The 19,369-nt window shown below is 38.9% G+C and overlaps 1 protein-coding gene across 2 annotated transcripts in view; it reads left to right on the forward strand.

Annotated features, from left to right (window-relative positions):
- Nucleotides 1-19,369, forward strand: part of MMP16 (matrix metallopeptidase 16) — a 141,416-nt gene that overhangs the window by 113,778 nt on the left and 8,269 nt on the right. For both annotated transcript variants that reach the window (XM_072151580.1, XM_072151581.1), the window contains 2 exons: nt 5,038-5,176; nt 15,484-15,634. In XM_072151580.1, the coding sequence (XP_072007681.1) occupies nt 5,038-5,176; nt 15,484-15,634 (290 nt within the window). The remainder of the gene's footprint in view (nt 1-5,037; nt 5,177-15,483; nt 15,635-19,369) is intronic.

Below are 19,369 nucleotides of genomic sequence, written 5' to 3' on the forward strand. Positions count from 1 at the left end.
TTAATAGATTGATAAACAGCCTACCCCACACTTACACATACATTACAAAAATGTGAGTTTAAGTGGCCAAACCCTTTAATCCACCCAAAATAAATACTTTAGAAAAAAATCTATGATCCAAAGCCCTAAATGGTTCCATTCCATGGCGGTAATGTTGTAAACATATATTCAACTCACCTGAGGTGAGTACAATGATATTAATTGGGTCCTGCATGTTAAATTTAGCTTTGCCCTGCCTCCTTGTTCCTGATCCACAGGTCTCTATCTGGCAATATTCAACTACAGACATTTACAGCTCTGTTTACTGATAAAATAAGGTAGAAAATGTGTAAAATGTTTTACATGGAGCCTTGCTGGAACATTAAGACAGATCTTTGTCACATCATTGAGCTCTTCATGTCATGTGACGTTATAAGTTCCTTTACCCAGCAACATATGCTACACCCAGTAACATTTACCTCATATATGTATCTTATCACATGAAATCACAGCTGCCTTCATGGAGGATGGGAAGGGGTGGCAGTCCATGGAAGCTGCTGTGATTTCATGTGATCAGATACATACATGGGGTAGACTTTGCAAATGTCATAGTGTAAAGGACCTTAGATCACCCTGATCACATGATATCAAGTGCTGAATGGTGAGGCATATGGTATGGGGAATAGTGGATTGAAGGGTCAAGCTAGGCAGGACACACATGCACTAATGCCAGGGAATATACGATAAAGTTGATTTTATTACGAGGGGAAATTTTTTAGCCAAAAGAAGGGTGTCATTTAGTTAATATGGGAACCTGTCACTAACTGTACATATGAAAATGTGGTGACTGGTTCCTTTTTAAGTACAAGGGTTTTGCTGCAGGTTATTGTCTTCAGGGAACCTTTTAATGTAGAGGCCCCTTAGAACTTGCCCTTATTCTCCCCCTACAATTTGAGCCCTGTGGCATATAAGGAGCATGCTCCCGCCATTTCCATGTCATTTTAAAGAGCAATTTATCCCACTACAAAGGTTGTGCCTGATGTTTTTTCACAAGTGACAGCACAATACCACCATCTGAGCGTAAATTGTCAGCAACAGAGTGACAGTTCGTCATTCGCTGCGACCCGAGCGCAAAAGGGACCTATATGGCGGCACATAAATTGTCACTTCTACCTAAATGTCAACTACAATAGAACATAACAAGAATCTTGAAGCTTCAGGTTTACTAACACAGCGCTAGGTTACAGCTATGGATGGAAATGGATCTTATCGCTGCAGCCCAATTTGCTGTTTTTCTAGCTGAAAAAACAAATAGCAGTTTGTTAAACGTATCAAAACAACATTAAACATAAAAAAGAAAACTTTATGTTAAATAAGCAAATAAAATCCAAACCATCTCATTGATGGCTGTAAGCCGTAGCGGAGATTAACACCCTTCTTAATATGCTCCTGGCTTCTTCTATGGTCCTCGGTTCACTGACCATTTCAACATTAACCGTAAAATACGCTGCTGTTTTCCATAGCCTGGACCAAAGGAAATGGCTGTGAATGTTACTTATTCAATTGATGTCTGATTGCTAAATGGGAAAAATCTATCACGATGGAATTACATAGCAGGATGCTATAACATTTTATACTGGCCATAAATAGCTTGTTCTACATTCAAATGTCACTGCAATTGCTCTGACACATCGGTGTATTTACTGCCCACATTATTTATAGCGCTTCTTTCTGGTCAGCGAACTATGGAGATTAGTTTAGTAAAAGTAAAGCATACATACCCCAAAACCTTCCAAAATACCAACGGAATTTTAGGAAATTCTTTATAATTATAGTCATGCACTTTTTTTTAAATTAGCAGGTGAGGCATCTGTGTGCACTTGTTGCATCCTTTTATAGTTGCCACCCCATGTATTCTGGCGTCATTGGAATTTGTAGCCTCCACCCTTCACGAGCAATCAAGGAGCAAACTTAATATCAGATGGGCGGACCCAGGAAAGGATACACAAGGGTAGATAACCTAATTTGCATATAAAGTGTTCATTTAGTTTTGGCTCCACCCATTTGACAGAAGGGAGCTAAAAAAAAATTGTCTCTGATTCTTCTGGAACAATAGGAGCTACAAAGAAGACTCCAACTGTCCAACAATGACGTAAAAAGTTGAGGTTGGGGGAGGTGATGAAAGGACCTTTGTTTAAGGTTACATGGGACATTCTGAATATTGGTGTTTTGTTATGGATTTTCAAACTTTTTGGACATTTTGGATAACCCATATATAGAGATGAGCAGACCCGATGGTCGGGTTCAGAATTCCAGTCCGGCTGCTGACCCGGACCTATTGCCGGATTGTCAGCCAAACAGCTAAAACCGCTAATTTATGTCCATTCCAACTGTCCCCTTAACCAATCATAGTCATGGTTAGTTGCCAGTCCAGCAATATGTCTGGGTCAGGCGGCTAGATCCAAATCCCAAACCCGAACCTGACCATTTTACTCCAACAAGTAAAAGCTACATTGGGTAGGACACTTTGTAAGCTTTTCCAACAAAGTTCTTTCTTTTAATTTTTATGCCAATTAGCTTCTCGTTGCTGGTGAATTTTGCCTGTTGGTCCATCCATCCTCTACTTGCTAAGAAAGATACAGTGTAGAAAGAAAAAATAGGTGCAGGCTATGGTCCTGCCTCTCATAGAACCTAATGATCAAACCTAGTCCACCACCAAATATAAGTGGAATATGATTTACGTAACTCCTATAAGCATTCTCTGTGATCCACTGAGTGTTGAACTAAAAAGTGTTTGGGATCATTGATCAAAAATATTTCTGTCTTATGTTAATCTATACCGTGAATGAATCATTACTGGGCAAGTACTAGATGAAGGGTTAGTTTATGCCTAGTGTATAATGTCGAGGATCTGGGTATAAATATTGTTGATAGTCTTAGTAAGAGTAGTCAATGCCAGGATGCTGCACCAATTGCGTACATGTTATTGCCTAGTTTGCCTAAGATATGGGAAAAATAGGAAATCTCATGGACTTTCCAGTCTAACCCTGACCTGACCCTATCATGTTGCGGTTGCAGTCATTTCGCATTTATGTGGAAAAAATAATTAGGTAGGATGCAAACACTTTCTTCACGTTGTCACCCTTAGATTTGCCCTTTTTGACCTTATAGTTTTTCGACCCTATTATACAATGAGGTAAGTGGGATCTACAGCTCAGCTCCCTCTTCATTTAGCAACCTATCACATATAAACCTCGTATCCAAACCAAGGATGTCATTAGGTATTTTGTCTCTCCCTTCCAAGTAACATTTCCTTTAATTGTTGAATCCATGACCTTTTCATTCCCGTAGTTTATAAAACAGGAAAAGTGGCCTTCTGCTCCTTTCCTCCAGGCTATAGATTATAATCAAGATGCTGTGGAATCAGTATACGGTGCTGATATGTTTACAATAGCATTTTGCTTGACTTCCACGAAAATATTACTAGACAGTGCAAATTCCACATTTTTAACCAAATGTCAATGCCATATCTTAGAAACGTCTCGGTGGGTGGTCCCCACAGGCACATAATCAGTAATATGTGACAGAATTATTGACTCATATACCTATGTATACCTATGTTTTTCTGAATCTTAAGAAAAAATAAAACCATGGAAATACTGTATGTGTGATTTTAGTCTATTCCATATCGTAATTCAGACCTTAAGAAATTCTGTAACTGATCAAATTTACAGGATTGTGGAAGTTAAACAATGACAGTGTTGATTGACATCTGGCAATAAAGGAATATTCCCATCTCGGGTATCATTGATACCTATCTCGGTGGGAAAGAAGCCTATTGATTTTCTTCTGTCTTGCTTCTTGAATGAAGGGGTACTAGACCAAGATTTCAGCATTCAAGTCAATGGGAGTGCTTAAAATAGCTAAGGCTGTGTGCCTCTCACTAACCTGACCGTCGCTATATTCAGGAAGTCGGACTGTAACATATGTGCCTGTTTGGGCTCCATCCTCTGTCTGTAAGGTACGGCTGAGGATGTGCTGACAAATGTCAAATGTGTTCCATTTTGTTGTTGCTTGTCTAGTCAATGATTTCCACAACACCCGTTTGTGTCCTGTGAATCTTGCTTTGGTTCAATAACAGTAAATACCCTGATATGGACAGTATCCCCTCTTTTATTGATGCCCTTTCTGATGCCAGATAACTGATCCAATCATCTTCTGGACCAGGGCTCTGGCATCTCATATAAGGTTTTGTGGGCTAGGTGACTTTGTTTTTCTATAGTATTGCATCTAGCTACCTAGTGTTCATTCTATATTCTGGTGTTGTTGACCCTTTGTTTTATTCTCTGACTATCCATTTGCCTAGTCATTTTGTACTGCATTGTCTTCTTGGTTCTCGCTGTCTGTTTGTATTGTCTTTTTCTTGTTGCTGTGTATGCACTTTGGCACAGGAAGGGAATCTTGACAGGTTGTTTCATACTTCTTAGGGTATTTAGTGCTATTAGGCAGGGACTGCTGGGAAGGGAGTATAATCTCAGGACCCACTGTTTTTGTCCGTCCCTCCAGTCCATCCAGACCATTCCCCTACAGCAGCATTACAGAGACCAACATTCTTGAGAAAGGTGCAGGCCCCAGAGGTGGGACCCCTACCTATTATTTATTTACAACATACTTATAAATAAAATATCTACATTTTTTATATTATTGGATTGGATGTGTAGTTTATGCAATGTAATTATGTATGCAATATATTTACACATATGTCCTTCTATGCTTTTACTTTTTTGCCAGGCTTTCCACATATTTACATTATGAGATGATTAGTTTTTCCAGACATCATGATTTTGTAAGATTATGTTACAAGGTGTCTATGCAATCGGGGTCAATGTACGTCCGCTCATTGGTTGTGATCTCCAACCTGTCAAGAATGTTGTTGCCATGTATTAATATTGTATTATATTACTTTCATGAAAAATTGAATGCTTGAAAAAAATATAAGCTAGGTTAAGGTTGACTGGCTTCATATATTTTCTGACCTCTGTGCATCTAATTTTACAGGATCAATGGTTCTGGAGAGTTCGAAAAAATAAAGTAATGGATGGATATCCTATGCAGATAAGTGTCTTCTGGAGGGGACTGCCACCAAGTATTGATGCCGTCTATGAAAATAGTGAAGGAAGTTTTGTCTTCTTCAAAGGTGAGACACATTTCTCTCATCCATGTCTTAAATGTAAAGAATATGCAGCCATTAAAAGAATATCTTCTTCTAAAGTTAAAATTAATAGGTGTTTCTCATCTATTCTCATCACCTATCCACCTGATTGGTTACATCTGAATGATCCCTACGCGTGATATTGTTGGGAACCTATCCTATGCCTAAAAGGGTCTTTTTTCACCCAATGAATGGAGGGGCGATTGATTATGGAAGTCTATGGTATTGGAGATTATCTGGTATATTTCTTGGCTATCTATATCAGGCTTAATAATTGGCAAACAGCCATATATAGATCTTCCCTCTTTCTTCTGACTCCAGGTTATTGGCATCTGAAAATATTATTGTTCTCTACTGACAAGTGACCACGTGTCATAAGGTTTTACCACCGGCCTTGCTTTAACTCAGTGAGCAATTATACTGAATCCAATGGAAACTTGATAAAATCACCCTTTAATCACTCTTGATAAACACACTCCTTTAAAAGAATGATTATAGGGAGTTGATAAGTAATCAGGGCTCTATGCTTCCTAGCTTTTTAACTCTGCATTTTACGTGATCATCTTTGCGCTTTGACATTGCGCTTTCAATACCATCTTACGACTCGCTACCAAGTAAGCCAAAGCGGTACCACAGTGCTAAGCATTTTAGCTCGGGTTTAGCTGTATTGTCATCTAAGGAAGGCACTTTCTACAATATTAAACTAAACACAATGGGCACATTTACTTACCCGGTCACTGGAGTTCACAGAAAGTGCATTGTCCGTCTATAATGCTACGTGTTGGTATTCACTAAGATTGTGCGCCTGAAATCATGAAAGTGTTGCTTCCCCACTCAGGTCCGACAGAGTTCACCATCTTTTTTGTGGTGCATTTTAAACATAGGGCTTGCAACACAATTTAAAACTTAAATCCCACGCTCAGTCCGAATCAGTTGGCACTCTCCCTGATTCGTGTTGCACGGAGCAGCTGCACCACAAGAGTTTTGCATGCGACACAATCCCAGCGCAGAAACTTCTTAAATACCTTTGCAAGCTGTTTTAGCCCCGAAAAAGGGTGTACAGTCCAACAAAAGTGCACAGCGCGACCCTAAGTAAATGAGCACTGATGTATCCAACCTGAGAAAAAACAAATCCAAAAGAAACTATTTAAGCCAGTCCTATGCAGGGAAAAATAGGCTTTTAATTTCGAGATCAGATGTGGTTGGGCTCTCACCAGTCAGGCATTAAAGAGAACCTATCACGGGGAATGAAGCAACTAAAGGTTCTTGTGGATTGAAGTTTAGTGTCCAAAATTGCCCTGTGGCCACCAAACAAAAAAGGCAAATCAGACTCATGTTTGGTGCATTGTTAAAAAACCAAATATATATACCGTACTTACCACAGTCTGGAACCCTCTGCACCTGTATGTATATATAATGTATTTAGCTACCCCATTCTGGAACCCCCTGCATCTGTGTATATATGACGTATATATATACCCCATTCTGGAACCCTCTGCGTCTGTCCATATATAACTTGTATACCTACCCCTGTCTCTGACTCTGTGCACAGGTGCTTATATAACGTATTTACCAACCCTGTTTTGGGCATGGGGGAAAAAATACAAGGCTATTTCTTATCTGTGGGTGATGGTATAGTTTCCCAAATCATCACTAGACTGGTTAATTTTAAAGGACTTTGATTTTGATCTTAAGCTTGAGAGACCTCAGTCAATATAAGATTGGTGGATAAACATCACCCAACACCCCCAGCAGTCAGTAGATGTCTGCATCCATGGCTGGATTACTACAACTCAGCTCCTTTTTAGTAGTTTTGTTGTTACTTTAACATTATGTAGGATTTGTAACTTTTACTCCACTTCAGTGACCATGTTCTGATTTTGTGCTAAACTTCTGACATTATTTCCATTCTTACTAAATAATCCTTTTCTTGTATTGGTGTATGTCAACCCCCGAGATGTTTGGATAGCTTTGATCTAAACAGATACATTATGGTAATATTATTCTATGTAGATCAGATATGTCTCTATATATTCCGAATTTGTGAGCTTTATGTCACCTTAGCTGTAACCAAGCAGAATGAATCTTGTAAAGCAGATTGCACTATTTATTAAATCCACTCACTTGTGAAATAAAAATAACATTTTTTTCCTCTTCGGCTCAGCTTTCCAAATTACATATTGCCGTACTTGGCAGGTGGAGACAACATTTGCAGTAGTAGACTCCGGGCAGACATGCCTAAGCCCGAGCACCTTGTAGAATCAGAGCTGTGTACTCGCTGCCATTACCAGAATAAGGGAAGCTTATAGTGCTGACGGCTCCTTAAAGGAGGCTTCCGGTTTTATGCAAGTGTCTTATACATTTGGGTTTTTGTTTTCTTAGGATCCTAGTGGAAATATTCCTATTCACTTCCAGAGGCTGAAACCTTTTCCTGCCCATATCCAGCTGACACAGCTACAGGACTTGTCTCTAAAAAAATGGCACTCTATTTAACTCCAACATATTATAGAGGCAGTTCAACTATGTTATTAGACCAAATAGCACAAAATAGAGTGTTGTTTGGATAATAGCAGCAAAGGAAAATTACAGCCGACTCGTTAATGTGGAGAACGCTTCCCCTTCCCTTATTTCCATCATCAGTAATTTATAGTGCATACAAGTACACACACCGTGACCCTCAGTATGATAGAAGACTACTATTAATTTCCCTAAATATATTCTACTCCCATAGGGCCTATCTGTATAATTTGTGGCCCCTAAATAGGGCAGCCTATTTTGGTGCATTTCACATTGTTAATTAGCTGCATGATAATGAGGAAACGTTTTCAACAGGCAAAAACTATACATTTAAGGAAATCTACCATTTGTTTTTATGAATTGTCAACCTAACATACCTTGAGAATTCTGTAGCTACACTGATGCAGATACATATCTTGTTTAATCCCTGAGCTGAGTGGTTTTTCTCAATAAACAATTTAAAAGATTCTGGACCTTGGGAAAGCTGGGTGCCTGAACTGTCCAGACAGGACTAATCAACCTGAGCTGGATGACTCATAAACAGCGGTTGGGGGATGGTGCAGTGACTGATTACTTCTGCCTGTCAGGGACAACACAGTGACAATGTATTCTCAGCTTATGCTGGGCAGGGCTAGGCTGCAGCAGTGCATAATTAGGGTAAGGGGAGAAGCGCCGGGCAAGCCACAAGAGCGAGAGAGCCTCATTATCATAATTTTATAATTGCTATTTCAGCAAAACAATGCAGCTCATAATGCATTAGGGTAAATGGTAGATTTTTTAAAAACAATTGTTTTGTAAGATTAAAATATTCTTAGCCACAAATCACAAGAATGGGGTCCCTGTTCTCACTTATTGCGGGTCAAGAATGTATTATGCTTCTTCATTTAATAACATGGGAGTGTTGAAAATTACAGAGCACAGCATTCAGGTATCTCCACACTCTCATAGACAATAGATGGGAGTGCTGGAGATAGCCGATGCTGTGCTCTGCAATCTTCTACACTCCCTTAGTATTGAATGGATGTTCTACCTGTCGCACCATCAATTAGTGAGGACAGGACCCCCATTGGAACCCAACCAATCAGATTTTTATCCCCTATCCTGTGCTATTCAACAAATTAAATGCTTTTGTTTGCAACTACCACTGAACCAGCTAGAAGTCAACTGGATTATCAAGACAAGATTTTGGATATAAATATCCTCACACACTGACAGCAAGGAGATAAAGTGAAAATGGAGAAGAATGAAGAGGATAGGACATTAGAGAGGTTCTCATGGGGGAACGATTTAGCTATATTGAATTGGGTGGAATGTATCTGGTGTGATCACCAGCATAAGAAGTTTAGCTGGAAGAAGTTACGGCACTGGTTCAAGATTGAGAAAAAAGACACAGCTGTGTCCAGCCATCCTATTTTCAAGGAACATGAACATAGACTCATTAACTTTCTTTCTCTAGAATGGTCTCTTAAGATGGTAAGAAGGGTGTGGTCAAACTATACCTTTGTGGGTCCATAGGGTGTGTCTTTCCCATCCAAAAAGTCCAGTATTCTAAACTGTACCTTAAAGGGGTATTCCGGGAATGTGAATGTCTGACACAAAAACCCATGATGATATAAATAAATGAATACAACAATACTCAATGTCATTAGTCACAAAACGGAGCTAAAATAATATGATTTTATTATTTACAAAATGTATGGCCTTTCTAAAGTAGGTGGAGTTATCACTAAGATGGCCGCCACTGGAAACTACAAGTTCCATGATCCTTTAGTTCTCAGTAACTCCTCCTCCCTCTTATGCTCTGCTCCCAGTGATGATCTAACAGGTTTTCTTGCTCTGTTACCATAGTAATGATGTGTAACTGCCATCACAACAACACTGGCCATACTGGATGCACTGCAACCAACCGACTACAGCCAAACCTAGTGGTGATCACATGACCCTGCCCAGGCAGGTGCAGGACATGTGATGTGGACATGTGGCCAGCAGCCATCTTCTGTCCTGCAACGGACCGTGCGGAGGAAATTAACGGACTGATTAATGGGCCAGTAGCATTTTAATTCCTCATTACAGTCTATGTCATCAGCATATTTCTGCTAAGGGGAGCAAAATTTTAAATAACAACTAATTACACATTAGCTTATATTTTAAGTACCCATTTGTATATGAAATATGCCGATTCCTGGAATACCCCTTGGGCCTGGTACAGATGCTGCATCGAAACCCAACAGCCTCAAGTTAATTCTCTAGGTATTTCAACAAGTTACAAGCCACCATTTCTAGTACTGTCCCCGACCTGCCATTACTAATTCTGTATTATTTGGATTTTTTTAATGTGATCCAATGTTAAGGACCATTTCCTTATGACAGGGATACAGAATACTAGTATACTAACAGCTTTGTCTCTTGTTACTTGTAGTTAGTATGTTTAGCTATATCCGTTTGCCTGTACATAACTACAGGCGGTCCCCTACTTAAGAACACCTGACTTACAGAAGACCCCTAGTTACAAACAGACCTCTGGATATTGGTAATTTACTGTACTTTAGCCTTAGGCTACAATAAACATCTATAACAGTTATCACAGGTGTCTGTAATGAAGCTTTATTGTTAATCCTGGTTTTTATGACAATCCAACATTTTTAAAATCGAATTGTCACAGAGACCAAAAAAATTTGGCCAATTATAAAATATACGGTTCCGACTTACATACAAATTCAACTTAAGAATAAACATACAGAACCTATCTTGTATGTAACCCGGGGACTGCCTGTATAATATTTTTTAGTGCTCTGATGTCTTTAAAATAGTAAAGGGTCGTATTTACTGAGCCATAGAGTTATATTTATTCTGTCCTTCCCCAGACAATGGCCATAATGACTCCAGCTAATTAATGACTCGTTATATTAGGTATTTTTATTGCCTTTAATGAGTTACTTCTAGATTCTCTATTTATATTTAAACCAATACAACGTAATTTTGTGATCCGCCCCATTGCATTATAATCGCATTTTCTATAGATCAGACTTTCCTGCCTCACCTCTTATGGCTAACTAGAAAAGTTCCACATTGGGAGATTTTATATGTTTTTGCTGCTTGCATTTATTACCAACATTCGAGTGACATTTCTGCCTCCCGAAACATCAGCTAGAGACTCCCTTCTTTCATCTAGTCAATGCCAGAAGCAAATGTGTATCACAAAAACATCAGCCGTCATCCGATAGACCTCTAATCTAAGGAGAAAATTGAACTGCTAGTGATATCTGTATTGGCTAACCGAATTGTGTTAAATTGGAAAATTTCAAGTCTGCAGTGTGTAAGTCTGTTCTCTAAGCACGGAAGCAAAAAGGAAAAGCGCTATGAAAGCTGCAATTTTAAACAACTCAGTCATCAGGGCAATTGTCTGAATTCCATTTTCCCCCGTCACTCCCATGGTAAGGTATTGTAGGATTGTACAACATATCATGCAGCTTGTCATTCCCGGCAGAAAATGCATAGCGATTACAATTTTTTAGGCTATGTAAAAAATTATCTTCTATTTTTAAGGAAATACAAAAGTTAGGCGAATGTGTCACGTTTATGTATGGAGCCATGCCGCAGCCTGACACTTGGCATATTGTGTTTGCTAGGACTCATTACACGGCAATAATCTGTGACAAGTAAGGAAATGCCTTGTGTGTTATAGATGGCGCCAGGTTGTAAGAAACTAAAGATAAAATTCAAAATTTTGCTACAGATTGTCGTCGTAGTCAAGTGAAGCTAGTAGTCAAGAGTTAGTGGTGTGTAAGGTGTGATGCAATATTATTTTAAACATTTTTATGCCCTTACAAAATGTAAAGCCTTCTAACATAATTTTGTTTGCTGGAGATTCATTAGAAAATGTGTTGAGAACCTATGATGAACACATGCAATTACAATAATGAGGTAGCTCTCGGATTCCTGCTCTGACTGCAGTGCACTGATAGGCCTGAATTCGGGGGTTGCTCCCTCAATGATCAAAAACTAAATATACTTGAGTATAAGCCTAGTTTTTCAGCACAAAAAAATGTGCTGAAAAGCCAAACTCGGCTTATACTCGAGTAAAAAAAATATCAAAACTCACTTTTCTGGCTTCCCCGCTGCTGGCTGTATACTGGGGCAGGGGGCTGGCTATATACTGGGGGATATGGGCTGGCAGGCTATATACTGGGGGTAGGTGCTGGCTATATACTATGGGGCAGGTGCTGGCTATATACTGGGGAGGCTGTGACCAATGCATTTCCCACCCTCGGCTTATACTCAAGTCAATAGCTTTTCCCAGGTTTTTATGGTAAAATTAGAGGCCTCAGCTTATACTTGGGTCGGCTTATACTTGAGCATATAATGGTACCTATTTTATGGATAAGATCATTATCATTAGTAATGAATGGGCTAGCTATTCTTTTACATAAGCTGCACATAAGCCTTTACTGCCCTGTAGATCATCCAAGAAGGTTCATCAAGTGATTCAGCATTCTTGCTTCTTTCTTCTGTACTGTGGTCAGACCCTCCATGCTTCTTTCTTTAAATCTCTGAACTTTGCTAAATATTATTTTCACGGTACGGTGAACAGCATCCAAAAATAGGCTAAAAATACAAACCAAGAATCAATTATTTTCTTTTATCCCATTTACACAGAAAATGTTGATAAAGCCTCATCAACAATTTATGGACAACCCAAAATGAAGTCTTTCTGTAAAATGCATCCCATCCTGCAAAAAATAAACCCTCATATATCCAAACTGCCAAAAAAATCATAATACTATAGCCTGTACAATGTGACAAAGCATATCACTTCGGAATGGTGCTCCTTCCCTTCAATTTTTTAACCCACCTAAAGGATTAACAAAACATTGTATAAGTTGTTTTACGTACGTTAAGGGGTTTAGTTTCTATAATTGGGTAATTAATGGGGTTTCACTATTATTTAGGCCTCTCAAAGTCACTTGAAATCTTAACATGGCCCTCAAAACATGAAAAATCGCACCTAAAGTTCTTAGCCTAACATCTTACAAAAATTAGAGGACACATAAAAAACCATAACAACTTTAAGAAGACATGTGAAATGTTAGTTATAAAGTAATTTTGGAGGTGTGCCTGTCTAAAAATGTTAAACTTTAAAAATGGAAAATTTTTCAGGAATTTTCGCCAAATTTCTATTACATTTCATAAAAAAACGACAGTCATGTCACCCATTTTTTCAACTTACATGAAGAACAATGGAGCAGATTTACTTACCTGGTACATTCGCGATCCAGCGGTGCGTTCTGTGTGGAGGATTCGGGTCTTCCGGCGATTCACAAAGGTAGTTCCTCCGACGTCTACCATGTGTCGCTGCTGCGGTGAAGTTCATCGGATTGCACTGAACTTCACCAAGCCTGGCCGGGTGCAGGTAAGCGCGTGTCAAGCGACACTTTTTTTTTTTTAATGCAGCGGTTTTTCTGAATCCGTCGGGTTTTCGTATGACCACGCCCCCCGATTTCTGTCACGTGCCTGCCGGAGCAACAATCCGATCGCGTGCACCAAAATTCTGGGGCAATTCAGGGAAAATCAGAAATTTTTGGAAAAACGTGATTCGAGCACTTAGTAAATGACCCCCAATGTGTCATGAGAAAACAATCTCAAATTCTCCTGCATATGTTAAACTGTTCCAATGTTATAACCACATAAATTGACACGTGTAAATGAAGAAAAATGGGCCCTGTCAAGAAGGTCAAAAATGACCAAGTTGTTAAGGGGTTATTATTATTCGGATTCGTAAGGATAAAATAGTGTATTCTAAAAGACAATCAAATAAATTGTCCTTACAAAATGGAAAATTGGAACCATTGTTTTGGCCACAAATGGATGATGGCTTCTAATTAGTGTGATCATTAATCTTTTGGTAATGTATCTTTCTCCCTTTTGTCACTGCTATAATATAACTGGATTTATGATAGATAACTGTCTATATAGCTGTCTGCAAAAACTACCAAGAGATAATTATGAGATTATAAGGTTTACTTTTCAGTAGATGAAGAAGGAAGTAGATGACACTTACGTATCCCAAAAACCTTCCATATTTCAAAGCAGCAGGGGACGGGACAGTACAGAGTAGTGGCACGAAGGCCATTCTGCGTGGCACATGTTTCTCCAAGCCAACACATAGTCCTGATGCGATTAGCTCTGTATGCAAAAAACAAAGCACCTGTTATACAAAATGTCCTTCTATATTGGCCCATTTTCGTCCCTTGACTTGCATAAAAAGAAATTTCTAAACCTCTGTGTCGCCCACCTACTTTTGAAAGGTTTGCTGGAATCTTTTCCATCTTTTAAACTTTTTTCTTTTTGATACTTATGATCTTCTCAGGTCTAGGTCATCAGTTACAGATTGGTGTGGCCCCAATACCTAGACCATGCAAAGATTAGGTTTTGTTGGACATCCACCTACACTATACAATGGATTGATCTGGAAGGAGAAAACGTTGGCATAAGCCCTATATTATCGGCGAAGATTTAAAGGGAACCCATCATCAGGATCCCTTTTCCTGGCTCCCCAGTGTCCCCGTAGAGAACAGTGTGCCAAAGTGTTTTTATAATATAACTGCCTTTTTCCAATAAAATAAAAAGTTAGATGAAAGTTTATCTTTCTCTCTGCAGAGCGGTGTCCCGTGTCTCATGGGAGTGGCCAGTGAGGAGTGGTCCCCACCCTAAGGAAACTACTCCATCATGCGTCTATTTCAAATTAAAAACACGCCCATCCATCCTCTAATTGAAATAGACTCCTCATTGGCCACTCCCATGGGACACTGCTCTGCAGAGAGAAAGGTAAACTTTCATCTAACTTTTCTTTTTAATCGGAAAAAGGCAGTTTTATTATAAAAACACTTTGGCAACGTGCACACTATTTTTTATGGGGGAGCTAGAAAAAGGGCTCCTGATGACAGGTTCCCTTTCAGCTCAATGGGCTGTTTAGTTTCCATGCCATTGGGCTGCCTGGAACAACTCATCAGTGCAGGTGTCTGATCACATCTGTTGACCCGATCACACTATCAGAATAAACTTGATCACTGGTGATGGATTTATAGTATACAGGCGGTCCCCTACTTAAGAACACCGGACTTACAGACGACCCCTAGTTACAAACGGACCTCTGGATGTTGGTAATTTACTGTACTTTAGTCCTAGGAGACAATAAACAGCTATAACAGTTATAGTTATGATGTCTGCAATGAAACTTCAGTGTTAATCCTGGTTCTTATGACAACCCAACATTTTTAAAATACAATTGTGACAGACAACCAAAAATTTTGGCTGGGTTTACAATTATAAAGTATACAGTTCCGACTTACATACACATTCAGCTTAAGAACAAACCTACCTATCTTGTATGTAACCCAGGGACTGTCTGTATATCTAAAAGGTGCATACATTGCAAAAGGTCAATGCATAGGGGTTTTCGGTAATGATTAGCATAGCTGCTGTTGCCTACCATTAAAGATCTGTTGTATCATCATGTGCCATAACTTTGTTGGCAAGTTTTTAATTTTTTGTTTACACCGTTCTTTGTCCAGGTACCAATTATGCTTCCCATTTATTGTACATATAGTCACGGAGCGGCAAAACCAAATATGCAGAGTTTTTTGTGTTTTTTTAAAATTCTTTATTGTGTATGTTTACGGAAGGGACATTTTAGGGACTTTTATTATTTATTACAAAAATGTACAAAAATAAATTGAATTATGGAGTTTTTTAAAACTTGCATTTCCATCTTCTAGGTAACAAGTATTGGGTGTTTAAAGACACAACATTGCAGCCTGGTTATCCTCACGAATTGATGCATTTAGGACACGGTATTCCACCTCATGGGATAGACACCGCTGTCTGGTGGGAAGATGTCGGGAAGACCTACTTTTTCAAAGGCGACAGGTATGTAAAAGTGGAACAAAAGGGAATTTATTTTTAAAATAATAAAACCAAGCCAAGAAGTTGGAGCATAGTTACGTTTTATGTCATTTGATGAAACCGACAGAGGGTCCACTTGCAATATTTTTAGCCATTACATTTTACCAATGAGATTTTACTGCCGGAAAAAGAATTTGTCATGTATTTTGCCGGAGGCGATAGAGTTTATATGGTAGCGGGCAGCTGCTGATAGAAAGTGATTTAAATTAAGGGAGCGCAGTGGAAGGCAATTTGACAGGCTCAGGAGAGTTTTGTACTTTTTTTTTTCTAAATTTGAACATTTAATCTATTAACTATGTCAGAATAAAATATTATATAATTTCTATCCTGCAAAATATTGAGCAACATCCTCTGGTTCGGAGAAGAAGTATTGAAAATTAAAAACTGTGAGGCCTTGCTGAATTTAAAAATGTTGCTCAGCAAATTCTTGCTGTCGTTAATATATTCTGGTATTTGGAAAGCATTAATGTTATTCAGCAATGTGATTATTTTACACCCGCAAGGGACATTTTTCATTATGTTCCAAAATAGTCCGTGTTCTTTCATATTGCCAATCCTTTCAAAACTGAGCGGCGTAAATTATGGTGGGAATTAATTACGTCTCGTTCTTCGTTAGAAAAAGGTATTAAAGAAACTGAAAAAGCAACAAGGGAAGTTTTATTTTGTAACACTATGGGGATACATTCAACTAGTTATAAAAATGAAGAAGAGCCAACTAAATTTCCAAATTAACCTTGAGCTTGAAAATTTTTGGTAGATCTGGCAAAATATAAGTGTAGATCCAGTCAACTTAAATGAGATGTTTCTCATTCACATATTGGGGTGCATTTACTAAAGGTCCGAATTGCACACTTTCGTTGGGTTTCCCGACGATGTCCGATTTGCGCCGAATTGCCCCGGGATTTTGGCGCACGCGATCGGATTTTGACGCATCGGCGCCAGATGTCACGTGACAGAAATCGGTGGCGTGGCCCTCGGACAACCCAGCGGATTCAGAAGAACTGCGGAATTTAAAAAAGAATTTGTGTCGCAAGATCAGAACTTACATGCATCGGGAAGAAGCAGGTGAACTCTGGGGGACCTCGGCGGAGAACGCGCCTCTTTTCAAGTTGTGAAAAGTTCTTAAAGGAAATCTACCATTTGTTTTTATGCATTGTGAACCAAACATACCTTGAGAATGCTATAAACACTAAAGCAGAAACATATCTTGTTTAATCCCTGATCCAGGTGGTTTTGCTCAAAAAACAATTATAAAATGCAAGACCTTGGGAAAGCTGTGTGCAGACTGGCTGCCGTACATAAGCATATTACTTCCACAAAACAGGAGCTGCCTGAACTGTCCAGACAGAACTAATCAACCTACGCTGGATGACTCATACACAGCAGCTGGGGGATAGTGCAGTGATTGTTTACTTCTGCCTGCAATTACATATTCTCGGCTTATTCTCGGCAGGACATGGCTGGAGCAGTGCATAATTTGGGTGATGAGAGCGCCCGGGCAACCACAGGAACACCAGAGCCTCATTATCAAAATATTTTAATAGTTTTTTAAGCCAAAACACTCAGGGATTAAACAAGATCAGTGTAGCTACAACATTATTGATGTATCTTTGGTTCATAATGCATAAAACAAATGGTAGATTTCTTTTAAGATGACCAAACACCTTCAGTTGCTATAGGTGTACACCCATTTCTTCAACAGCTATTCATTTGGACTCACAATACACATGCATGCGCTAAGTGTCTATAGGCACTTTGGGCCATGGCTTATCTTCCATGAGAATAGATGATGAGGCATATTGCTATTCAGCATTGCAAATTTTTTTACTCCTCTCTACACATTGAGAACACATACTGCACTGGCTGGACCAAGCCAAGAATGTTTTTGGGGGTGGTTGTATAGGAAATGATATGTTGGGGAACAGACATAAAATTTTACACTATCACTCTACACCCAATCACACCAAAAAAAACTTAAACTTGCTCATCTGTAACACATTCTTACGACTTCTATCCTTTCTCTGTGTTCAAGGGCCAAATATTTAACGCTGTGTTCATAATGACCAATAATATTGTAGTTTCTTCAGGTATGCCAGAAAGAGAGTAGTGAAAAACATTGACTAGCATCTAGTGATGTGGTAGTTGGTGTATTGTGTGATATGTCACCAGGAATATCATTTTTAGCTTGTGTCAGGTCCCAGTAGCCTATGCTATACTGATTTCAAAAAAGCTTTTCTCAGCATTCTGAGACATTTCAGTAATTTATAAAAGTTTAATACACATTACCAGGCTCCCTGCCAGCAGCATGTGGTGAGTCCCAGGGGTGGGGCAACGGCAGAATGTGGGTGCCTGTATCTCGTCTCCTCCACACTCATGCAGCTCCATCTCCCTCCCCACTTCTTTCATGTGCATTGAGCAGGAGGGAGAGGGATGGTGTGGAGGAGAGGAGGAATGCATGAGGAAACACAGGCTGCAGCTCCCCCTCCCTCCCGGGACCACAAGCTGCTGGCTGGGAGCCAGGTAAAGAGATTTAAACTTATATAAAGTATATTATTCAGAAAATGCTGAAATGGGCCTCTTTAAAAATCGGCATAGCATAGGCTATTGGAACCTGTCACCAGCTAAAGATGACATTCCTCGTGACAGGTTAAGCATAGTCGTTGTGCATGAAAGTTGCCAAAGCAACTTATCCAGAGATGATACCTCTGAAAATATTTGAAGAGGCTTTGAAACTTCCTTTTTTGCGAGTAATTTGTGGTTTGTGAAAAAGTGTGCAACAGCAAATTTTACCCCCTTTATAACCTAACCCATATATTTTAGTGATTTGACCCTTGATTTTGACCCAAATTTTGAGATTTTGATTGAGATTGATCAAGGAATCTGAAATGGCAATGGTAATAGATTTCATTAAAAGTCTATTTATGAACAATGCTATATATTGTAATCCAAATTAAATATATACATGGAAGATTATGTTCTTCTAAAGTCAAATAGAAAAACTTTTTAGATGAACAATTTTAAGAACTTGAAAACGAGTTAATATCTTTTTTACGACGACTACCGAAACGGTCCCATCGACTTAATAACCAGATTATCATTATAATATGGTGGTGTCGTTTACTTAAAATCCGTGTTATATGGTAAATGATTATCCGCATATCTCTCTAGTTTACAGACCATTAATACTGTATTTACAGATAATTCCCAGGCCGATGTAATCTGTGTGTGGTATGGCATTTCATGCAGAAATTTGAGAAAGACATATGGGACAAGATAATATTAAATCTCTTCATTAAATCAAGTTGTTCCATGCATTACCCAGATGCCTTGATTTAATTTCCATCTGAAGTAATGAGCATTTATTGGCATGTGAAGTAGCTATCTATGTAGTTGTTGATTCGTTTTGAAGAGTCATTATGGGGGGAGATAATCATTCTTTCGTTGTAATTATCATACTCAGCAATCACACACTTTCCAAAAATAGTGTGTGGTATCACAGGAGGCTTCAAAGAACACTTCAACAATTCAACTCATCAGGGTCTCGGCTTGCCGGAATGATGGATCTTTTTCAGGATTTTAGCTTACTTCCAGTATTGGAGCTTATCTGAAAGGATCACCATACTAACAAGATTCTTTCAATCATTTTCTCAACTATGGTCAATACTACTACTTTTTAAAATTGTTGTCTCCTTGGTGGAA

The sequence above is a fragment of the Engystomops pustulosus genome, chromosome 5, assembly GCF_040894005.1.
Source record: "Engystomops pustulosus chromosome 5, aEngPut4.maternal, whole genome shotgun sequence".
Classification (NCBI taxonomy): domain Eukaryota; kingdom Metazoa; phylum Chordata; class Amphibia; order Anura; family Leptodactylidae; genus Engystomops; species Engystomops pustulosus.